The sequence below is a fragment of the Colius striatus genome, chromosome 18 (genome assembly GCF_028858725.1).
Source record: "Colius striatus isolate bColStr4 chromosome 18, bColStr4.1.hap1, whole genome shotgun sequence".
In the NCBI taxonomy this organism is placed as follows: domain Eukaryota; kingdom Metazoa; phylum Chordata; class Aves; order Coliiformes; family Coliidae; genus Colius; species Colius striatus.
In genome coordinates, this window is record NC_084776.1 from 1,088,519 (window position 1) to 1,112,429 (window position 23,911).

The 23,911-nt window shown below is 56.0% G+C and overlaps 1 protein-coding gene across 3 annotated transcripts in view; it reads left to right on the top strand.

Annotated features, from left to right (window-relative positions):
- Positions 1 to 23,226, top strand: part of RPTOR (regulatory associated protein of MTOR complex 1) — a 125,730-nt gene extending 102,504 nt beyond the window's left edge. For 2 of the 3 annotated variants that reach the window (XM_062010874.1, XM_062010876.1), the window contains 11 exons: positions 1,009 to 1,114; positions 2,576 to 2,690; positions 3,291 to 3,415; positions 4,335 to 4,439; positions 8,635 to 8,682; positions 14,491 to 14,597; positions 16,330 to 16,457; positions 16,543 to 16,629; positions 18,817 to 18,933; positions 19,503 to 19,632; positions 21,259 to 23,226. In XM_062010874.1, coding sequence (XP_061866858.1) covers positions 1,009 to 1,114; positions 2,576 to 2,690; positions 3,291 to 3,415; positions 4,335 to 4,439; positions 8,635 to 8,682; positions 14,491 to 14,597; positions 16,330 to 16,457; positions 16,543 to 16,629; positions 18,817 to 18,933; positions 19,503 to 19,632; positions 21,259 to 21,327 — 1,137 coding nt within the window. In that variant the 3' untranslated portion in view covers positions 21,328 to 23,226. The remainder of the gene's footprint in view (positions 1 to 1,008; positions 1,115 to 2,575; positions 2,691 to 3,290; positions 3,416 to 4,334; positions 4,440 to 8,634; positions 8,683 to 14,490; positions 14,598 to 16,329; positions 16,458 to 16,542; positions 16,630 to 18,816; positions 18,934 to 19,502; positions 19,633 to 21,258) is intronic. The other variant, XM_062010875.1, reaches the window with a different exon arrangement.
- The last annotated feature ends 685 nt before the right edge of the window (positions 23,227 to 23,911 follow it).

A 23,911-nucleotide genomic window follows, 5' to 3' on the forward strand; every position in this document is an offset into this window, starting at 1 on the left:
TGTCCCTCCTGCAGTGCTTTGGGGGCTGGCATCAGGGGGGTTTTTCCCTTTTGCTGCTGTGCTTTGACCACGGGCAGGAGCAGCTGTGACCCTGCCAGTCCTGGGGAGCAGCCCCTTTGCTCTCCCATCGCTGCCCAGCTGCTGGGGCAGAGTGCCACACTGGCTCCTGGCTGCAGGACAGATGTGGAGGGTGCCAAAGCCAAAGCTGGGGCTGAGGGCTGGGATAAAGACAACAAACCAGATCTGAGGGGCTGGATCCTGCTCCAGGGCCTCTCTCCAGTTTCAGGTGGAGGTCTGTGTGTGGTCAAGGGAAGATGACACAGGCCCATGGTTGCCTTGCAGCCAGGTCTGGTGTGGGAAACTCAATCAGCTGCTGGTGCTTGTAAACGTGACGTTGGTGATCTGAGCATCTGAGGGATTAGAGAGTGAAGCCTGTGGCCTGCAGTCATCTGTTAGCAACAAAGGAGGATTTAATGTGTTGTGAGCCCTCTGCCTGTGCCAAAGCTCTGTTCTCCCTTTAATCTCAGGATTGCTACGTGATGCTTTGTGGATGAAAAGTGTTAAGCAGAGTGATGTGTGCTGCTCTGGAGCTGGGCTCTCGGTGCTTAGGGAGGAAGGGAGTGTCAGGGATGGTGTGTGAGCAGGAGGAGGCTCCTTCCCAGCCCATCCCAGCAGCAACAGGGGCTCTGGACGTGCATGGCTCTTCACAAACCCCAGGGCACTGCTTTGGAGAAATGCCTGTGACTTAAAGCCACAACAAAACCAGGAAAACAAAAGGAAAGGGGAAGAGATGGCAGATGATTGGAAAGATTTAGATCAGAAAGGTGCTCAAGTGTTTAATGCCATCAGGCCCCAGCAGCTCCTCCCTTCTCTCTGACACTGGTGACCCTCAAGAGCAAACAGTCTGAGTCCTCAGTGTGACAGGCACGTGCAGCAGTGTTTGTTCCAAAGGTGCAGTTGTGATAGTGCCTCTTGTTTTGTGTTGTGGCCATGCTGATGCACTGAAAGATCCCAGAGGAGCACGACCTGGAGAGCCAGATCCGCAAGGAGCGCGAGTGGCGGTTCCTGCGCAACGCCCGTGTCAGGAAGCAGGCGCAGAAGATCATCCAGAGGGGTGAGTGATGCCCCTCTCACACACACCACAGGCAGCTCCCAGCAGCTCCCAGCACTGTGCTTAGGGCACTGAGCTGTAAAGCCCCAGTTAGTGCAGCCCCGCGGTGACCCTCAGCCTGTGCTGTGCTGCCCTGAGCTGTTGAAGTCGCTCACCTCTCCTTCCCAGCTGCTGGGTTTGTTCAGACCAGAGGAGCCTCCCCTTTAGCTGCAAAAGTGTGCCTTGCCCTTTGAAAATGTAACCACAGCCCTGTGTCCAGAAGCAGTGTGGTCATCACAAGGGCTGGCTGGAGCACGGCACCAGGCTGCCTGACCTGCCAGTGGGCTGCAGGAGCCTGGGAGTGATGGCTCCTTGCAGGGTGCAGAGAGCTGGCCAGGAAAGCAGGTTTCCCTGCTTGCAGGAATCGACAGAGCATTCGATTTCCAGTGCAGGTGTTGGCTCCTGGGCCCTCTCAGCTGATGGGCAGCAGCTGACCCCTTGGGCAGCTCCACAAGAGCCGGAGCTGTCAGCACAGAATCCATAGCCCAGAGGCTCTGAGCAGATGCTATTGATGGACCATTTGGGCTTTTCCTCCCTGCCCTGAAAGCTGGGATGGATGCTGCAGGTTGTGTTTTGAAAGGGGCAGAAGACTGAATGTTGTAGGCTGAGCCTCAGAGCTCAGGAGGCTCAGGCTGTGCTTGACGTGTGGCAGAGGCCGTTTGGCTGGGCTGGGAACTGCCCCTGCTGAGCTGCTGGACGAGTCCCCACACACTCAGATCTCAGCCACCTTCACACTCCCCACTCTGCTGCACCCTGGGAGTGATCACTCACCCCTTACAGCCCATGGCACTTACAGCAGACTCACAGTGTTGCAATGGGAATGAGATGCAATGCTCAAGCACAGCAGAGCTGAGGAGGGGTCTCCTGGGCTTGAGGCTGTGATGCAGAATTGCAGTGTGGGGGGCACCAAAGCTGTGAGCAGCAAACTGTTGTGAAGGGAAGATGGGCAAGGTCCTGAGCCAGCAGCAGGTGTCTGCACCACAGAGGTGTCTTTCATTTGCAAGTGAAACTGAGAATGGAAGGAACTGAGATGGGAGGTTGAATGAACCATCCTGCAGCCGAAGTGCAGCGCTGGGTCCTGGCCTGGAAAAACGTGTTTCCATTTACTTCACTTTGGAAAAATGACATTGCCTTTTCTGGCAGCACAAGTGGGGTTTCCCAGGGCCTGGCTGGGCTCCCTGGCCCTGCTCTCCTCAGCTGCCCAAGTGCAGGACCCCCTGACCCGTGGCTGCAGTTTGAGGGGTGAGGAAACCAGCGTGAGGAGTCGGGACTGACGGGTAGCTGGGATCTGAGGAGGCTCTTGGATGGCGTTGGTGGGGTCTGCTGGGAACTGGGGAGAGAGGAAGAGGAGGAGGAGGGTGGTGACCCCAGCAGTGGGAAGCTGGGGAGTGGGAGCCGTGTGGCTGAGCCTCCTGTGCCCCGCAGGTATCTCCCGGCTGGACGATCAGATCTTCCTCAACAGGAACCCCGGCGTCCCCTCCGTGGTGAAGTTCCACCCCTTCACCCCCTGCATCGCTGTGGCTGACAAGGACAGCATCTGGTGAGGGAGGGAGGGCTGGGGACAGCCGCTGCGCTGAGCCCAGAGCACGGAGCTAGTCACGGTGGCGCTGCCACAGGCTGTTGCTGCCCTGCCTGGCCATCCTTCCCCTGGCAGGGCCACGGGGCAGAGTCCCTGGGGGTCACTGTCACTGTTGTGAGCGTTGCACCGAGCCCTTCTCTGTGGGAAATGCTGCAAGGAGGAATTTCCTCCCTGTTGAGGTGAGGGAGCACTGGCAGGGGCTGCCCAGATGGGCTGTGGAGCCTCCTCTGGAGACATCCCAACCCAGCTGCATGAGTCCCTGTGTGCCCTGCTCTGGGTGCTGCTCTGGCAGGGGGTTGCACTGGATGAGCTTCCCAGCTCCCTCCCAGCCCTCGAGGCTCTGTGGGTCTGCCACTCGTAGCAGGGATTTCCTGCTGGGCCTCTGTCCTCTGGCAGGAGGCTGATGTTCAGCATTAATAAGATGATGCTGAATGCTAAAGGAGAGAAACCAAGCTGAACTGGTATCCACTGTGTGTAGCTTCCAGTTTGCTGGTGTGAGTACATCTCTCTACAGCCTGCACAGAGACCAAAGCACTGACCTGGTGTTTTTTCCTCCCCAAGTTTTTGGGACTGGGAGAAAGGGGAGAAGCTGGACTACTTCCACAACGGGAACCCTCGCTACACCAGGATCACAGCAATGGAGTACCTGAACGGCCAGGACTGCTCCCTGCTGCTCACTGCCACAGGTAAACACCCTGTGTGAGGGCAGGGCTGGGGCAGGGGCAGGGGAAGCTTCTCCTGTGCAACCCCTCACCGGGCTTTGGCTTGGTTAGAGGAAATCACGCTGCAACCAAAGCACAAGCAGTGCAGCTCTGTCCCTTGTGCAGTTCCAAGCCTTAGAGCAGACAGGGCTGCTTAAAGCACCAACCTTCTCAAACAGTTGTGAGTTCCTGCCTGGTCCCTGTGTCTCAGGCAGGGGAGGCAGATCTCCAGTGTGAAGAGCCCTTTCCCAAGGCTCAGAGCAAGTTCTGTCCCTCTGCTAAGGAACCATTCTAAACCTGTCAGCCCAAGTGTTTTCAACAGCTTTTCAAACTTCATGCTGAAATGTACAGGTTGGGTATAATTAAGAGAGATGGGAGAGGAGCTGAGAGGGTGTTTAGGACATTTTCTTCCCCATTTATTGATTCTGAGCACAAAAGTTTCACAGATGGGGAACAAATTGAGAAAGAATACACAATGTACTTGAAGGATTTGCTGCTGATGGGCTGGGCTTGGGTTCAGCCTCTTCTGTGGGGTTGTGTTTTGTATTTAGCTGGGTGCTTTTCTGGCTCCTGGCACCAATAGCAGGGAGGACAGAGACAAACCCTGGAGAAAACGCTGGGTCAGAGAAATGGAGCGACATCTAATGTCAGGTGTTACTTGAGGGAAGGGAGAAAGCTCTTCCAGATCCATTCTGAGCAGAACAATGCTTTAGGTTTCGTGGAGGTAGGCTTAGAGAGGAAAAACAACTCTAATGAAAAGGATTGAGTTCAAGTGCCACTCTCAGCTTTGGAGTTTGTGTGACCACAGTTCTGCCTCTCATCTTCCTTTGTTGTGCACAAGTAATTCAGAGCCTTGCATCAGCAGTGGTGTTGCATTGTGTTCTGCTTTTCTGTGCCTCCCAAGATGATGGTGCCATCAGAGTGTGGAAGAACTTTGCAGACCTGGAAAAGAACCCAGAGATGGTAACTGCCTGGCAGGGGCTGTCAGACATGCTGCCAACCACCCGAGGTGGGTCCCTACCGAGTTTCCTTGGGGGTGAGGAAAGGGGTAGAAATAATTGGTGGTGGGGACATTTTGTTATAGGGATGGGGAGAGTAAAAGGAGTTTCTGAACTTCAGCTGTCAGTGACATCCTTGTTCAACAGTCTCTGCCTTCTGGGGTGGCCTTTTGCCAGGTCCTGGGGAGGAATTGCTTTCCATTTCTCACAAAACAAGCCAAACACAGCAGCCTCACCCACAGGCTGAAGGACACCCAGAGCAGCCTCTTGCTGGGAGCATCCCTGTCCTTTACCAGCCTCACAGCAGCTGGTGGCCCAAGCACTCCCCTGAGCTATGTTCCTAAGGAGAGAACTGTAGAACAATGGTGGGACTGGGCACTGCCCTGCTCCCTGCTCGTCATGGTGGGGGGTTATTGTTCCCCTCAGGTGGGGTGGTGGCTCATATCTTGCCTCTTACCTCCTGAGTGCACAGCTTTGCATGTTGCACCTGTGACCTTTTGGCACTTTTTCTCGCTGCTCAGTGTGAGTCAGGAGGTGGCAAGAGGATGTGTGATGTGAATCCAGCGTGTGCAGAACCACAGTCACAGAATGCTGGGGGCTGGCAGGGCCCTGCAGAGCTGCTGCAGCCCCAGCCCCTGCTCCAGCAGCTTCCCCTGGCTCAGGGGCACAGGAATGTGTCCAGGTGGGGTTGGAAACCTCCCGAGAGCAGCCTCCACACCCTCCCTGGGCAGCCTGGGCCAGGGCTCCCTCCCCTCAGCACCAAGGGACTTGCTCCTCCTGTGCCAGTGGAACTGTTTGTGTTCCAGCTTTTGCCCATCACCCCTTGTCCTGTTGCTGGGCACCACACCACCAAGTGTCCCCCCATCCTGACAGCCACCCTTCAGGTATTTATCAGCATTGGTAAGGGTCCCTCTGAGCCTGCTCTTCTCCAGGCTGAACAGCCTCAGGACAGCACAGTTAGACACTGACCTGCTGTGAGTATTGGAGAAATGGGGTAGAAAAGGATGTAAAAAGGAGCACTGGCACTAAGCCCTGCCCAGGGTGAAAGCAGAAGGAACGTCTGAGTAACCCTGAAGTCTGTTTTAGGACACTAGAGGTGGATGTTCTGTCCCTTGAGACCTGGGGCTGTTCTGATGCTGATTCTGACCAAAGCTACAAGTTGTGGTGACTGTGTGGCTGTTCCCTCAGTGCCTCTGCAGGAGCTGCTGGGTGAGGCTCTGTGGCTCGTGCTGTGCAAGAGGCCAGATGAGATGGCCATCATAATTCATCCTGACCTTAAAGTCTGACAGTTCTCATTTCTGAGCTGATGTGGTTCATCACAGGAGCCTGACACAGCTCTTTTAGCTATTCATTGGATTGGACCAGCGCTGCCCTGTTGGGCTCATTCCTCTGTGCTGATCCTTCACACCTCCTGCTTCGTCCCTGGCGGCTGGGGAAAGAAGAGCTGTGTTTGAGGTCACTTCAGGCTCTGTGGTGTGTGCACAAAACTGATGATAAGCTGCTGGGAGTTTGCAGCCTGCTGTGAAAATGACCATGGTCAAAGCCTGCCCTTTCAGAGGTGTCAGCAGTGGCAGGAGAGGAGAGGAGAGGAGAGGAGAGGAGAGGAGAGGAGAGGAGAGGAGAGGAGAGGAGAGGAGAGGAGAGGAGAGGAGAGGAGAGGAGAGGAGAGGAGAGGAGAGGAGAGGAGAGGAGAGGAGAGGGATGCAGCGGGGGAACATGGCCAGTAGTCAGCTCCAGTTGCCCTTTGTTGGGCTGTTCCAGCTTTCCTGCAGGATGCTGGTTAATATTTACCCTCCCTGCACTCAGGACCTTGCTCTTGGTGCTGATAAGAGACTCACCCAAACAACTGGGATCCCCCGAGTGCTCTGACCGTCGGCTTTTGCTGCGTCGTGGGCCGTGTCTGGGAGGACTCTGACAGCTCTCCCCGAGCTCCTTCAGGCTCATTCCACTTTCCTGTCTTATTGCCTTGGTGCACCTTCCTGAGGCATGGCATTTGCTGCTGGCACCCTGCTCCCTGCAGGCCTTTCACACAGCAGCAGGGAGCGTTAGCATCCGTTAACGTTGCAGATGGGTCGAGAGCTGAGGCAGAGCTGAGTGAGCCACGAGCTGCAGGAGCTGTACACTGACACTTTGCCAAAACAGAGGTGTTGAAACTTTCAAGTCTGTTCCCTTTCTGAATTTTTTTGGCCCTTCTCTTTCCCCCATGGTCTGAGGCAGTACTGTCTGCTTTGCTTTCCACCTTCAGAACAATAGAATTAGGTTCAGAGAAAGAGGAGAGAGAAAGAGATGCAGTCACTTCAGCAGAGCTGTGTGGATGGAGTCCCCTGGGCAATGACACTCTCTTCAACAGTTTGCTGCTGCTGCCAGACCATAGTTGTGGTCCAGCACTGGCTTGTAAAACTGAAGATGCATCTTTGAAGCTGCAGAGCTCAGGAGTTTTACTGGGGTTTGTTTGCTCCTGCTATTGATTTCCTTCTCTCCTCTCTCACCCTTTCCCCCCACATCTTACTCAGCTCTGGATTTACCAGTCATCTTGACAGCTACCAGAACACTGACTTTTCCAGGCAGTTTTTCCCACTGATAAAGGAGAGTGGAATATGCAACACTAAATACAGCCTTTGGAGGCTTGAAAAGCATCCCTGGGTTGTCTGAATAATGGGAGGTCAACAACAACATGCTCAGGGGCTGGCTGAGAGTGGGGAGCAGACCAGAGTCAGGCACAGAACTTGAACTTTTACACCCTGTAAAGGACTGGTTTGTGGAGTGCAGCCTGAGGGAAGAGAGAGGAGCCAACACAGCCAAGGGGGTGTGTTAAACTTGGCACTTAATCGTTGACTTGAGATCAGTGAGTCTTAATTGAAACTCTGGCAAACTGCTGTGTGGGCACCTTTTGTCTGTGTAAGGTTGTTTTGATTTTGATCCTGTTTAGATCTGTATTTGTGTTGCACCAAGAAAGTCTCTTTCAATCACAACCAAGGTGTTGAGAGCAGCTTTGGTACCAGGAGCTCTGCTGTAAGGCAGCAACTGGCAGCCTCCAGCCCGAGGCTTGGAGGGGGCTGAGACAAAGGCAAAAGATGCAGGAGAGGCAGCATTCTCCAGTGAGCAGACAGAAGAACAGAAAGCTGACGTGCTCTGCAGCTGTGATTTCCCAGCAGGAGACCTGGGGAATTCTGGCAGTTGGTGCAGAGCAGAGCAGGGTGTTTGGGAGCCCTGGGGTGGGCTCAGGGCCGTGCTGCCGCCGCTCCCGACGGGTGCCCGTGCTCGTGCATCAGCAAAGCTGCACCTTTGGTGCCATTTCTGTGTGGCAAAGGGAAAGGAGCCACCATCCCCTGCTCAGGATGGCTCTGCCCTTGGAAGCAGCACAGGTCTGGAATCTGGAAAAATAGGGGAGTGCAAGCATCTGCTTCCCAAAGGCTCAGCTCCCCCACCAGCTCCTCGGGTGCCCTCTGCACATCCCCTGCTGACTTCCCTTCTCCAGTGTGTTACTGCTGGAGGCACAGGCTGCTGGAGGCACAGGCTGCTGAAGGCACAGGCTGCTGGAGGCACAGGCTGCTGGGCTCAGCCCAGTCTCTTGCTGGACACCTGGAGCTCCCTGTGAGGGTTTTCCAGGGCTGCCCCAGGGGCCTCTTGCTCCCCAGGTTGCCTGCAAGGGCCGTCTCATTGCCTGAGGCTCACTTCCCAGGTGAAGGTTGTTGAAATGGAGCAGCTGTAAGTGCCTGAGGCTCTCTGGGTGCTGCTTCACCATCTGCCCCTGGTCTCTGGGGCTGCTGAGCCCCTGTCCCTGCGAGGAGCCCCTGTCCCTGCGAGGAGCCCCGGCAGCCTCGTCCCGCGCTCCGTGGGGTTTGTGCGGGGGCCACGAGCTCGTTCCCGTCTGTCACTCCCGGGTGTGTTGCACTTCAGGGACCAGCTCATGCAGATGATGGTCTCCTTGCTCAAGGAGAAGTGTCAAATCTGTGCTGTTGCCAGCCAGCCAGGTTCCCTCCCTCACACATGACGAGAGGCACGGCTGATGGCTGCCCGGGAGGTGAGCTGGTGCCTGCTCCCTGGATGGAGGCATCTGCTGATCCTGGTGCTTCTGCTTCTCTTTTCTCTTCTTTCCTTTCATTTGAGTTGCTTTTTTTTCCTAATCCTTTTTTAAGGTTTATTTTTACTCTGGCTGACCAACTCACCCTTGGCACCAACCCCTCAATCCCTGTCTTCTCACAGGTCTGGCCCGAAGGGTTTCAATCTATCTTGACAGAAGTAAACAGGGAGGTGAGTGCCTTCTTTGCTGTTACCTATGCCCAGCTGGGGTGGGAAGGACCTCCTGGACTGGCTTGGGGTTGGTTGACTGGTTGGTTGGGTGGTTTTGGCGTTGTTGGAGTGACTGCTGGGTCCCTGTGGTCCTTGGACAGCTTTGCTGCCTGTCCCTCTCCATTCCTCGCCACGTGTGTCTGCAGCAGCTGAGGGATGCAGGAGGGTGTCTGTGCTCTCTGCAGCGTGCCTGACCCCTGGGAAAAGGTATCTTCATGTCATCATCCCTTCTGAGCTCCCTGCAGCAAGAGGAGTCGTGAGGGGGAGGTACCAGAATGTCTTTCCAGGGAGATTTGGAAGCATCCCTGGACAGGAGGCTTTGGATGGCAGGTTCCCAGCCACCATTCAGCTAATGTGGCTTCTGCTGGGGTTTATTTGTAACACACTTTTGCTGTAAAGACCATGTGAAAAGAAGCAGCTGATGAATCTTTCCCAGGAGGCTTAAAATAGTGGACTTTTGGCAAGGATATGTCTAATAAATGCTACAAATTGTGCTCCTTACGTGGAGGGAAGGTGAATGAACACTCAGCCTCCCTCTGTAGAAGCCAGGGCTCTGCATGGCTCTGGAGCTGGCCCCCTCCTCTGCTGCTGAGGTCTTTGGGGGAGGCAGATGGCTGATGTGCCAGGGCATCTTTGTGTGTAGGCACGTCCATGGGTGTCAGTGGTGACGTAGGCATCTTGGCTTATTCATCAACTGTTAATATTTGCTGACTGATAAGAGCTGGCTGTGTCTGTAACCATTAACAGGCCAAAGATGATGGCAGTGCTGTGTGATTCGGGGCTCTTCAGCTCTTGAGGGCTGTGCAGATCTCAGAGAGAGCACTGGGATAGAAATGAGCCACGCTGCCGGCTGCCTGGCTCTGCCTTTCAAATCCACCAGCAAACAGAAAGGCTACAAGCAGCAAGACTTGGCTGCAGGGAACTCCCCTCTCACTACTCCAGGCAGTGGAAGGGAATACCAGCCCCTCCTGGCGGGCTGAGGCGCCGGTGCCAAGCCATCACACTCTGTCCTGAGCACACAAAGAGCTGGAATCAATAACAAGCCTTCGCCAGCGATTCTGGGCAGGTGTTGGAGTGAATCGATGCAGCAGGAGGATTCCTCCTCTCCCACTGAAGAAGTCTGAAAAATGCATGAGCTCAGCTGTTTGCCTGACAGCAAAACAGAGCAGCAGGATGCAGATGAAGTGCTCTCCTCCAGAGAAACGTTCTCCTTGCCTGGGCTCAGTGAGGAGCGTGTCCCGAAGGAGAGGCTGGGTCACTGCGTGCTGGGTTTAGGAGTCAGCAGGCACTGCTGTGTTGCACAGCAGTGGTGAGTTAGAGAGAAACCAATGGCCTCATGGTCCAGGTCATCCCAGGCCCCAGAGCCAAGCCTGCAGCTGAGCTCAGGCCCCACAGCCACGGGGCAGGCTGTGCTGGGGAGAGTCTGCAGCTGACCTGAGCCCACCTCCATCCCTCCTGCCCCAGGGAGTGGTTGGTGCTGACACATAAACAGCCCTAATCTGTTCTAGCCCTGCCAAGTGAGAGAGAACAAGCACATGGTTGCCAGCTCCCTGCTTCCTTCCTGCTCTCCTGGGGCTTCTGAAACAAAGAGAAAGGTGTCAAATAGCTGCTCTGCAGAAGAACAGGAGCTTGGCCTCGGGAGGCTCCGCTGCTGTGAGTGCTGCTGGCAGGGAGGCAGCCTCCAGATGGGAGAGGCTGGAGGGAGAGGCAGCAGCTTACCGAAGGGAAGGTTCCCTGGGAGCTGCCTGGGGCAGCCTGCAACAGAAAGGAGCCCAGGCAGAGGGGATGCTATCAAACTGTCAACACAGCTTACACCAGAGAACAAGAGAGGCAAAAGTAGAGTGAGTCTGCCCCAGCCTTGCTGGGAGCCCGTGTCTGGTCCCCAAGGAACAGGACTGGGAGAAGCACCTTACTGCTGGTCAGATTTCTTTATGGCAGTGAAGTAAGTGGAGAAGTTGCAGCTCCAGGGGGTTGTGTTGTTTTAATTGGATTCCCAGCAGCACAGCTCCTGTTCTCCCTTGCACAGTCCCTGGCATAAGAGCAGTGCTGTTTGAAAGGGTGTTGTGGAGATGAATGGTGAGTGAGGTTGTTCAGCCTTCCCCTGCTTGCTGGGAGGTCAAGCAGTGAAGCAGCTCCTCACCCAGCCACGAGGGCTCGTGCTTAAAAGGCCATCAGTGGGAACCTGAGATGCTTTCATGCTGCATCCCATGCAGGTATTCTTGCTCCCACTGAAATGCCAAGTATGGGCTGGGCACCTTCCAGTGATGTTGCAGAGCCTCAGGAGGCAGCTGCTTTCATCACCAGTACCATGGGGTGGAACTTACACAGGAGCTCTCCCATCCTGACAGACACCCTGAGGGAATGGCTGTGGAAAGCTCCAGCTTCAAGAAAGGCTGTTGGTGTGTGTTTCCTTGGGCATAACCTCCCATCACACAAAAAAACCCCACACCACAAAGCTTTAGAAGTCCTGAGCTGGGGAAGGTGTGTTGCACTGTCTGAGAACACACATTCCTCATGGGAAACCTGTAACCTTAACTAGTGATGCACTAAAAGTGTGTTGCTGGGGAGCCTGTCGCTGCAGCTCCTTGGCTTCTGAGGGTCTGCTGGCCTCTGTCAGCTGCTTGTCACAGCCTTGCCCCTCTCCACTCTGACTCTTTAGGCAGGTGGGAGTTTGGGAGTGGAGTGGCAGATGCAGCCCCTGGCTCCGTGGCTGGGGCAGGGAGCTGAGGTGACACAGGACTGCAGAGGACATTCCCTCTCTGCCAGAACTCAGAGGCATGGTCGGTGCCAGAACCCAGCAGGTGACCTGCAGTCTCAGTTGTAACATCCTGGAGAAAGACCTCTGTTAATTAAAAAGGAAATGATCATTAGTATCAAGTCCCACATTTGCTTCTCATCCCCAAAGCCTGGGAGTTTAACACACAAACACGAGCCAACGGTGCATCATTGCCACCACAGTGGTGTTTACTCAGACACAGTTCAGCTCTTTGTGCCTCCTTCATACTGAGAGGCATCTTGGAATTTCACATTTCACAGTCAGAGGGAGCTTTCTTCCCCTCTTACATGCCTGTGAGCAGCTTAAATTCGTGCACAAAGGCTTTTGTTCTGCTCAGACACGTTTGGATCGTGGTTTAGCGTTCCCAGTCACATCCCCTTTCCCCGTTCCTCACCAGGGCCTGGCCTGGGCTCAGTGGGAAGCTGTCAGGAGGGCTCTGTCTGTGGCTTTGACACAAGTACTCTGGTGCCAGCTGGTGTGGTGCAGGGTGGGCATCCTGTGCTTTGGGACAGCTGAGCCCACCCTGTGCATCAGAAGCAGCAAAAGTGGTATTTTGTGTTTTCTGGAGAGAATAAGGCAGCAGAGGCAGGGAAGAGGAGATCCCTTGGCATGGGGTGATGGAGATGCTGCTGCTTGAAGGGTTCCACTTCTGTCATCCATTTAAGTGTTGTAAGGGACACAGGAGCTGTATGGGCTGCTGGGAGGAGCACAAGCTGTGTCACACACCGTCATCATCGTCGTCATCATCTCCTTTCTTTGCACTGCTGGGCTGTCAGCCTCTGCCTCAGAGTCAGCCCTTCTCCTTTCTGCTCATTTCTCGTGGGAGATCCCTGTGTCATTTTACACAGAGTGAAACCCCTCTGGAGCTTCTTCCCTCAGCAAAACCATCCCCTGGCCACCCATATAGCATTGCTAAAGATCCTCAGAGCTCCAGTTCCCAGCAGATGCAGCAAGACAAGCACCAAAGCCACCAGCCATCACTGCCAGTTCCCCTCCATCCCCTTCAAGAGAAAAGTGCCTGGGACTGCAGCAGACTGGGGACTTGCTGCTGATCAGACTGAAGGAAAGCATTGTCTTCAAGCTGAGGAACGTAACTGGCAAGTCAGGAGCTTTAAACATGGCTGAGAGCACGTGGCCTGTGTAGCCCTGTCAGGGACAGGGTGCCCTGATGCCATGGCTCAGCCTGCCACGTTCATCTTGTCACAGGGGCCGTAAACAAGGTGACAAATGAAAACACCCCAGTGAGGTTTATCATCTAAATCACTGCCTGCTTGCCTCAGACCCCTCACAGCCCCCCAGCTGCCAGGCAGGCTGAGCTAACAGCCCATTTGACTTGCAAGATAAAGACACAAGCTCTCAGCTCAGCCCAGAGCCCTGAGTTTCCTGCAGTGAGGTGATGGGCTGTCAGTAAACCTCAGTGACTGGGTGGCGTGCAGCAGGGTCAGGAAACAGCTGGAGCAGTGCTTAGGAAAGGGAGATGGGCAAAAGGTTTTATCTGAGTCTGTGCAAAACAAGGTCATTGCATTGTCTTTGAGGAAAACTCAGTGTCCACAGGATGCTTCTGTTGTTTGCCTTGTGCCCTGCAAAGGTGTTTGGTGTGATAAAAGGCACTTGTGGCCCTTTGGTGACAGGGGCATGCTGGGGTAGGTTTGAATGTCCTTCTGGGGCTAATTCCTGGCAATAATTCGAGATGAGCTCTCATTTGTGCCTTCTGGACAAACAAGTTGCGGAGTGGAAACACAGGAATCCCCCTGCAAGCAGCTGTGAGTGTCTGTGAGCAGGAGCCTGCAGTCCTGGTGCATTGCAGAGTGCTGACAGCGGGCTGCAGGTGCTTATCAAATGCTGCTCAGCACCAGAGCTCAGCCTGGCGTGGACCAGAGGGTGAAAAGCTGCTGCTGCCTCTGCCCGAGGGAGGGCAGCAAACCCAACACCCAGCTCTTGCCTGGTTCCCTCAGGTAGTGCCCCTGGGGGGTTTTGTTCATGTGTATGAATAAGAGGCTCCCCAGAAAACCCATAGATGTGGGGTTGGTCAGCCTTTGGAGCATCAAGCAGACGATTGGTGTCCTGAGATTGTCAGAGGACAGCTACAAGTCCCTTCTAATTGAGTGGACAAGGATTGTTCTGTGGGGGTTTCCCCTGCTGGTCCAGGGCTTTCATCACCAGCTGTTTCCCAAGGCCCACTCTTTGGGTTGTGCTGATGCTCCTGTGCTTAGGAGAGAGCCAGCTCACGCCGTGGCTTTGGGACCATGGGGCTGGGAAGGGAGGTGCCACACACTCACCCTTCTCTGCTGTACCAGCAAAGTTCAGGCGGTCACAGCGTGCAGCCACCTCTGGCAGCAGGTGCTTTGGGGACAGAAAATCCCTTCTAATTCTCTTCCAGCATGGATGGGAGGATGCTCTAAACTTCTCCCAGCGATCAGTTTATGCCCTCAAAGATGAGGAGCAAAAAGCTCTCGGAAATGTGCTTCAGCTCGTGTGATTGCAGAGTGTTCCCCTCCTTGCTGTCTGTGTAGCAAACTGGGGTTTACTCTAACCAAGCTGTCTAATTGAGCATCTTTGCAGCAATGACTTTGCTCTTCCTTCTTCAGAAACATCTCACCTTAGCCATATGTTTCCATTAGAAGGAGGAACCCTGGTAATGCAGAGGCTCCCAGGTCCTGTGTGAGTCTCCTTCAGTCCTTTAACCCTCGTGAAGTGGTGGCTCATTTGTTAAGCCTCCCCTGGAAGCCCTCAGCAGCTTGGCAGCATCCCTGAAAGGGGACATACTCATCTGTCTGTGGGGACCATCTGCACCTTGGCTTTCCTGAGCACTTCAGTGGGACAAGGGGACAAGGGTGTTCTGGGCTCAGAGGGCGTTGGGCTGCCCGTGTCTGTCGTTCCACGTCTCCTCTTCTGAGCTTCTGGAGCATGAGATCCTGGAAGCTGCTGTTCTGGGAAGTGCAGCTCTGCCCTGAATCAGAGTCATTGCACACCCTGCCTGTGTTTTGTCATAGGAGCAGGAATGGTGGTCGACTGGGAACAAGAGACGGGGCTGCTGATGACGTCGGGAGACGTGCGGATAATCCGGATCTGGGACACGGACCGGGAGATGAAAGTGCAGGTACCATCTGCCCTTCAGCCCCTGCACCCCTCCCTCCACACAGCCAGTTACCTGGGCACAGCCACACACTGGTGTGTGAGAGCTGACAGGTCGTGGGGCTGCTGCTTCCCGGCCTCAGAGTCCTGCTGTGTGCTCAGGGGGCAGCTTTCCTGGGGGCTGCTGCAGCTCCGGGCAGGGTGCAGGGTGCAGGGTGTAGGGTGCAGGGTGCAGCTCCGGGCAGGGTGTAGGGTGTAGGGTGCAGCTCCGGGCAGGGTGCAGGGTGCAGGGTGCAGGGTGCAGCTCTGGGCAGGGTGTAGGGTGTAGGGTGCAGGTCCAGGCAGGGTGCAGGGCTTGGGAAGGGGGATGCTGGAGAGCAGTGAGTGGAGTCAGCATGCTGGAGCCAACAGGGAGGCTGCTTTTAAAGCTTCTAGAAATGAATTACCATTGGATGGACATTAATTACAGCACTTTGGCCCTGCAATGCAGGAGAGTGAAGCCTGTGTTAATCTGAATTACTTTCACATTGTTTTTCTATGTAAATTAGGGAACAGCAGCATTCAAGGGGTGAAAAGCCTCTGAGTTGTGATGATTCATTGGTTGGGCTCCATCTTAAAGGTCTTTTCCAGCCACAATGATTCTGTGATAATGATTGCACTGGAAATATCTAAAAACATGTTTCTTTTATGATGGCAAAGACTGGTTGTGTTGAAATTCAAATGACTGAATCTCCCTGACTCAGTGACACTGGAAAAGTGAAACTCTGCACAAAGAGCAGGGATGCTGTGCAATCCCACCTCAGAAAGGTGCCTTCCACGCTTTGAACTCCAGCACTGTACCTCAGGGGGTAGCTGGAGGAGCCAGTGCTTCATTTTCACTTCTGCTGCTTGTTCCAGCTTCAAAGGCAGGCCCTGGGGTTGGGCAGCCCGAGCTGCTGAGCAGAGCCCCAGGGGCTGGTGCCTCTGGGCAGCAGCATCTGCGCTCAGCAGGGCTGGGGAAGGGGTTGGGAGGATGCACACGGCAGAAATGGGAGTGTGAGAGGAGCTACTGCAGCTGTGACAGGTCTGATGTGCCTCCTGCCTGGTACCCAGCTCCTTCAGTGCTCCTCAGCTTTGGCACCTGCTTTAATGGAAGGTGCTTTTCCTTGTAACAGGTGGAGGGATTATTCCAAGCAATCCTTTTGCTTATAGCAGGTAAAAGTACTTGAAGGGTGGGTGTGAGGATGGGGGGACGCTTTGTGGTGTGCTGCCCAGTGCCAGGACAAGGGGTGACGGGCACAGGCTGGAACACAAGTGTCACTTAAACCTAAAGAGAAAGTCCTTTGGTGCTGAGGGGAGGGAGCCCTGGCCCAGGCTGCCCAGGGAGTGTGTGGAGGCTCCTCAGGAGGTTCCCAACCCCATCTGAACATGTTCCTGTGCCCCCTGAGCCAGGGGAAGCTGCTGGAGCAGGGGCTGGGGCTGCAGCAGCTCTTTGGGTTGAACTGTGAGACTCATGGCTCAGACACACAGCAGTGACAGTGACCATCATCCACAGTCACCTCTCCCTTGTTTCTGGACACGTCCAGAGGGCCTGAAGGAAAACTCCACACCAAGAGTGTCGGTGTTGTGAGCGACGGGTGGGAGCCCTGCTTTGGTTTGGGGCTGACTTGCAGAAGGGGAGGAGGAGAACACAGGGTCCATCTGCTTTGGGGCCCTGCCTGTGGTGACTGGGGGACACATGATGGTCTCAGGCTGGGTGCTGTGTGCTCTGTGCCTAGGACATCCCCACGGGAGCCGACAGCTGCGTGACCAGCCTGTCCTGCGACTCCCACCGCTCGCTGATCGTGGCGGGGCTGGGCGACGGCTCCATCCGCGTGTTCGACAGGAGGATGGCTCTGAGTGAATGGTAACTGCCCCTCCTCTGCCCCCTGCCCCCCTGCCCCCCTCACCTCTGCTGCTCCCCCCTTCAGAGCGTCTCTGTCGCCCCGCAGCCGCGTGATGACGTACCGGGAGCACACAGCCTGGGTGGTGAAGGCGTACCTGCAGAAGCATCCCGAAGGCAACATCATGAGCGTCAGGTGAAGGAGCTTTTGCTGCTGCAGCTGCATTCCCTTCTCTTGTCTGTGTAAACTCTGCCTCTGGTGTTTCCAGAGCTGAGGGGGGAAGGCTCTCTGCTTTGGCATTTCCCTCAGCAGCTCGCTGCCGCTCCAGCCTCGGTGGGTTGAAGGCAAAAGGAAACGTGCAGCTTGCTGTGGAAGGCTGTTAGGGAGCTTTGGGAGTAAACAACAAGGAGTCTGCTGAAATCACCATCAGGAGGCGTGTGAGGGAGGAACGGAGCGAAGCAGAAGCCTCAGCTAGCTACAGTACATCCTCTGGCTGTTGTTCCTATTGCCAGCGTCTCCACGGGGTCATTGGCAGAGAGAACACGAGGAGGAAGGGTGATGCTGCATCTGTTGGGCATATTGCTGTGCAGGATTACTTTGCTGTCTAGCAATTTTCTACACATAAATCCATTTCTGCTGCCTGGTAAATACTGCAGAGAGAACAGCATATACTTATCTGGCCATTAAAGAGCAGCAGAATGGAATTGGTTGTCACAGAGCCACTGTGTGCACACAAAGGCTCGTTCTCTTGATTACAAAATGAAAATGAAACATGTTTTGCTGGGGTTCAGAACATTCCTGGGCTGGGGGATGGGCCAGCAGAAATGCATTGAGATTGTCAGAAAGGGGATTACGTGATGCAGCTGCCAGATTTGTCCAGCTCACATATTAGAGTTCCTAATCTTCCTTGCTGTAATCTCCTCCAGCAATCCCAGGGCTCAGGCCCCTGTGCTCGGCCAGCCCACGCCTGAGGGGTCGTTCTCCCCTCTCCTCATTTCCCTCCTTGGCACGTGGTGCCTTCTCTTGGGATTACAGAGGTATGAGCAAGTGTTGTGCTTTGAAAGGCAAGGGTGGTCTCACCCCAGAGGGACTCAGTTTGTTCAGAGGAGCTGCCTCACCCTCGGTGTCTCCCAGGTCACTCTCTTCTTCAGCTGACAAGATCCAAGGGACACAAATGCCGGGTTGGAGCGAGGTCTTGGCCACGACAGACCTGCACTTCCCTTTCAAAGCCTTTGCATGGCCTTCCAGGGCATTCAGAACCATTTTCAAGTCTTATGAAGGTTCAGAGCTTTAAATGACTTTCCTGTGTATTTGATCTCTCTCAAACAACATTTCCATGTAGTCCTTAGGATCTAAACCAACCTCCAGTTTAGTTTGTCTTCGGTTCAATCAGGTGACAGCTGGAGTTGCAGCTTCTTGTACAGTGAGATCCAGTGTGACAGCCTTCTGATCAGCACCAGCTGTGCCAGGGGTAGAGAAGCCAGAGGCAAGGTCCTTCTCAATGCCTCAGTGCTTCTGAGCTCTGTGAGGTGACTCAGTTGTGTGGCCATCAGTGACAAGGGAGCAAATAACACCCCCAAAGTTGTGGGGCCTCTGCTGCTGCTGCCAGAGAATGAGACTGGATGGGCTGATTTTGAACTGAATTTGCCTTTTGAGAGCCTTTTGCCATCAGTCACTCAGCCCCTTGGAGCTCAGGGGAACTGATGTAGCACAGCACACTCTCCAGCCCTGTCCCCGGGCTGGGGAAGATGGAGCCTCCTCACATCTGACAGACGTGGTTGTACCGAGCTTAACAGCAAGAAATGGTTTGTGTTGGCACGGTGCCTGATGTACTGAGCACAGAATCCTGTCGCTGCTGCTATTGCTTTCCCCACCTTCTCCTCCCTGGTGAGGTCATGAGTGGGATGAAGATGCCTCCTGAGCATTAGCAGGGTGTGTTGTGCCCAGCCCGTGGCTGCTTTGGACGGGGGGCACTCGTGTCTCTGCCCAGAGCCTGGGTGTAAGGGGTGGCACCAGCAGATCCCGTCTGCTCTGAGCTCTCCAACGCAGTTTCCTCCTGCAAAAAGGAGAAGGAACTTGGGTGTGACACACGGCTCAGTGTATTGAGTGTGAGAGGAGGGAAGGCTCCTCTCCTCAGCAGGGAGCTGGGAGTAAGGATGGATCCCTGCTGAGAGCAGAGGCAGAGCTTCACAGCAGCGTGTGCCTCGTGCGTGGCACCGCGTGCGAGTGGGATGAGTGGGAGTTGAGCTGTGCTGAGTTGAAGGCAGGGCTGTGAGCTTTCTCCGTGGCAGTGTTGTGCTGGAGGTGATGCCAGGGCCGATGCCAGGGCTCTGGGCTCTGCCTTGGGCTCAGCCTGACCGTGTCCTGCTCCTGTGCCCGCAGCGTCAACGGCGACGTGCGCTTCTTCGACCCGCGCATGCCCGAGTCCATGAAGGTGCTTCAGATAGTCAAGGGGCTGACGGCCCTCGACATCCACCCACAGGCCAACCTCTTTGCATGGTGAGTGTCAGCTTCATCTCCTGCATGCCTGGCGTGGCCAGAGGGCACAGTTGGCCTCTGCAGACGTCGTTCATGGCGTTGGGTTGGGTTGTTTTATCCTCACCACAAACACAGCAGCTGCTGTCCCACGTTGCAGCTCAGGATCTCCACCCCTGGCATGTGGTAGTGAAGCCTCCACACTGCTGGTTTGCCAAGGGTGTGGGGTCTCACACTGCTGTGTCAGATCCTGTTCCAAGTCAGCAGGTGTGGGTTTGGGCTCTGGGTGAGGACCAACAATGCTCCACAGCCACATACCCTAGAGGTGGTTGGGAGATGCACTTCCAGTGTGTGTTTGCATCAACTCCTCGTGTTTTCCTGTCTCAATGTCAGAGGTAACTGTGCTTAAAGGCCTTATGGAAACCTTTCTGCACTGGGCTTCCTTTGGACAGTTAAAGTCAGTGTCCCCACTTAGAGTTGCACACTAGTCCTGATCACCAGCTCACTCGACACAGCTGGGAGGGGGCTGGAGGCACCACTCCCGTTGCTACCACAGCCTTCTGTGTGACTCTGTTCTCTCACTTCCCTTCCAGTGGCTCCATGAATCAGTTCACTGCAATCTACAATGGGAACGGGGAGCTGATCAACAACATCAAATACTACGATGGTTTTATGGGACAGAGAGTTGGAGCCATCAGCTGCCTGGCTTTCCACCCCCACTGGGTCTGTATTCTGTGTTGATGTTGCTCAGTTACTGCCTGTGCTGGCAGAGGGAGAGGCACAGGGGCTCCTCCAGCACAGAGCTGCTCCCTCAGCCTGCTCTTGGGAGGCTGCTCCCAGCCCCAGCCCCTCAGTGCCCATCCTGCACATCATTCCAGGCCAATGGTGCTGTGGGGCTGCTGAGGCTGGAACAGGGCTCTGCTACATGAGCACTCGCTGCAGCAACCTGACAGGGTTGGAGTAGATGGGGGTCAGTCTCTTCTTCCAAGTAATGAGTGATGGGACAAGAGGAAATGGGCTCCAGTTGCCCCAGGGCAGGTTGAGGTTGGAGCTGAGGCAGAACTGTTTCCCTGAGAGGGGTGTGAGCCCCTGTGCCAGGCTGCCCAGGGAGCTGGGGCAGTGCCCAGCCCTGGAGGGATCCCAAAGCCGTGGGGCTGAGGTGCTGAGGGCTGTGGGTCAGTGCTGGGACTGCAGCAGCTTCAAGTGCTTTAACCCAAAGGATTCTGTGACTCTCTGACTCCCTTTTTACATGCAGAGGGACTCAGTAGCCTGTTCCCACTCCTCCCCAGCACCCTGGGCGTGCAGCCTGCCTTCACTCCATCGTTCTCACCACAGAAGCTGTCTGAGGTGAATCTGCCTGGAGCAAATTTGCCAGGAGAGGTTCAGTCTCTCGCTTCCAGCACACAGAATTTTCTGTGCTTATGCATTGCCTCCTCTTTCCTTGCAGACAGTAGCCTCACCCTCGTGTCTCTGGGGCTGCTTCCACACCGCCTTATGTAAGGCTTCAGGCAGACAGCAGTGTGCAGTGGAGAGGCTGCACGTCAGAAAGAGGAGAGAGCTGCAGAAATTAAAGGCACGAGCTGATAAAGTCAGTAAAAAGGACGTTTTGGGCTATGTCAGAGCCCAGGTGGCTCTGTGGTAGGACAGGGAGAGGGTCTGGCTGCTGCTCAGGGAGGGGGAAGGTGCCCATCTGCACTGTGGACTTTGCTCTCCCTGAGTACATGCAGGAGGTTGAAAGCTGGGATGGCAACGTGGATGGGCAGGAAAAACAGGAGGAGGTTCAAGGAGCCATTTAGAGAGTCAGTTGAGAAGCCTGCAGGTCAGCACAGACACTGAGTGTGGAGTGATGAGGTGTTCAGAGGAGGGGGCAGAGCTGTGCTGCCCTGTGTGGGTCGGTGCTGGTGGGGCAGGGAGGGGGAAGGCCCTTTCCTGCCTGTGCTACGTGGGGTTTCCATCCTGAGGGTCACACAGGGAGAGGGAAACGCGTCTCCTGGCTTCTGAAGAGCTGCTTTGCACAGAGTGTTGCTGTCCTGCAGTTTGGGGCGTGCAGGAGGAAGCAGCTCTGCTCATTGGGGATGTTTTGCTCTTTGAAGAGCTGAGCCCTGTGCAGCCAGGTCTGTGCAGCTCCTGGGCCACCCAGAGAGGGAATGTTCCCTCCCAACCAGCGCATCTGCAGCCAGCTGGGAAAGCTCTGTGAGCGGTTGGCAACGAACAGTGGGCATCATGTGCCCCCGGGGCTGGGGTGGGCAGGCAGGGCTGGGTGCCCGGGGGTCCTCGGGGCTCGCAGGGCTCCCGCAAAGGCTCGGTGTGTGCCGCCTGCTGCTTCACCTCTGGCCGCTCTCTCCACAGCCCCACCTGGCCGTCGGCAGCAATGACTACTACATCTCGGTGTACTCGGTGGAGAAGCGGGGCAGATAACGGCTGGTGGCGCCGGCAGCGAGCCGCAGGGCAGGGCTCTGGCTGCCCCTTGTACATAGCGAAGTTATCGACTTGAATGTTTAGTGTTGGCTGCTGCTGCAACCCATAACTTGAACTTTTGTTTTTTCCCTGACTTAGCTACTGATGGTCTGACAAGGGGAACACAGACAATCTCCTTTTTTGTTGGTTTTTTCCCAGCTGTATCCTCTCAAAGCTACAGACAAGGAACACTCTGGGGTTTGTTTCCAGTGGTTGGCTTCTCCGTCAGAAACACGGCTCCTGAGCTTGGAAGGACTGGATGAGGCAGCACCTTTGACAAGGGCTTTCTGGTCTAGTCTCTGTTCTGCTGGGGTGTAGGTTGCTTTAAGGACTGGAGTCAGGAGTCTCCATGGGACCCTCGGGCTGCCGCCCGTCCTGTGCCAGCCAGGGGCTTCTCCAGCCAGAGCAGAGCTGTCCCTCTGCAGAGCAATGTGCAGGCTCCTGTGCTGCCTGAGCAGGGGCAAAGCACACCTCTCCTCTGCATGAACCTCATCCTCCCTGCAGCATCCTCCCCTGTGGAAGCAAAGACAGAAGGCCCCTGAGGAAAGGGGCTTGAGGAGAGGACGGGAGCAGGGCAGGATGCCCCCGTACCACAAGGCTGGAAGAAGAAGGAATCAATGTCTCTAACGTCCCAGCAAGCCTGGAGCAAGTCACTCATGTAACTGCTTCCCACCCCAGCACACGGTGCTGGCTGGGAGATCTGGGGTGTCTCACTCACTGGTACCTCTGCAGTCACTGTCCTGCCCACAGCAAACCCCACAGACACGTCTGAGAGCCTGGCAGCGCTGCCCAGCCAGGGAACGAGGCTGCAGGGCCAAGCCACAGGCTTCCATGAGCTCTGACATGCTGATGCTCAGCAAGGTGATGGCCAGGAGAGCTGGCACCTTGCTGTGTGTGTCTGCAGCTACACACCTCATGTGGCCCTGGCCGTGGCTTGTCTGTCCCTGCAGAGCTGTGAGTGTGAGCATGAGCCACTGACCAGGGGCAGGCAGCAGATCCTGCTCCCAGCCCAGCAGCAGCGTCCCAGCTGCACAGGGGGAAGCCTGTTCCACCTTCCACGTCTGGACCATGAATGTCTGTCCCTTGACATCTGTGATGGGTGTGGGGGAGGGCTGGGCAAAGCCAAAGGGCAGGTTTCTCTGGAGGTGCAGTTTGGCTGACCAAGAGCAGAACTTGCACCGTGAGAAACCTCCTGTCCCTGTGCCTCTGCCCCAGCCCCGCTCCACAGCCACCACACTGCCCGTGTGCTGGCTGCCTGCGGGCAGCTGGGCCTGGCAGAGCTGGCAGAGCTGGCAGAGCTGGCTCGTGGCACGGCAGCCCCGTGCCAAGCCCTGCACACACACGTGGGGGCTGCGGGGGGTGAGGGCGCCGTGTGGGGCACCGTGGCTGTCCCCCCGCAGCAGGGAGGCCGAGGGTGACCCCGCAGGGTGACGAATCGAAGGCTTTAAAGACAAAAAGAACTAGCTAGAGCTTCACTCTGAAGTTGCCCCAAGTCAGTGATGGTGTGACACGGCCACCCGGCGGTATGTGACCCCCCTCCCTGCCCCTGCCCGGGCTGAGGGCCTGGAGCCAGAGCACCTTAACACAGTTAACAGCCACAGCTTCCCAACACACCCTAGGCTTTTAACTTCTCTCAGTGTATTTGTGACAGGAACCAAGAGGCAGCTGGCCAAGCAGGGGGTGCATGGTGGGAAGCTGCTGCCCCCGCCAGCACTGCCCTGGGGGGTGTGTGTGTGTGTGTGTGGGGGCTGATGCAGAGGTTCAATCATGACGTTTAACCAAGGCTCTGGAGAGCATCCACCTAGAAAACTTCACTGATGTCTATTTATTTTACAAAAATAAAAGCTCTATTAAGCAAAACGACCCCCACCCCCACCAGCAGCCCCCAGGGCTGTGATGTGAGTCAAACAGTGCCAGACAGTACGTGGTTAATAAAAATCAACGCAGGAGCAGCCGACTGAGGCCGAGTTCTGGGGCTGGAGTGGGCTGGGGGTGGGTACGGCCCCGGCTCAGCCCTGGGCCACGGGCTGGGTGGTTCTGGGCAGCTCCCCCAGGGAAGAGGCGATGGCGCGGGGTCCTGGGTGAGACGCCGCGGGTGTCCCCGGGCTGGCGCACAGGGAGGGTGTGCAGGAGCTGAAGAGTGACCGTGGGCGTGACTGAGGGGTGGGCCGTGTCCCCACAGCCCCTGGGGCCCGTGGCAGCGCTGGGCACGTGTGTGGGCACCAGTGGGGGTGATGGCACCGGGAACCCCCCGTGCGGCTCCTGGCTCCGTCGGGCGCTCGCTCCTGGCACCACGTCTGCTTCTCTCTGCCCACCGAGGGATGTCCGAGGACCCCAGACCCACAGACGGCACCAGAGCCTGTCCTGAGCAGGGACACGGGGCCACAGCCCTGCAGGGGCAGATGGGGACGGGGCCTCCATCACCCCACAGCCCTGGAACTGCCCCAACTGCCTCCCAGTGCCCCGGCCCCTACCCTGCAGCACCTGGGACCCTACACTGCCCTATCCCTGATAGCCCCCATCCCCTACAGCCCCATCCCCTACA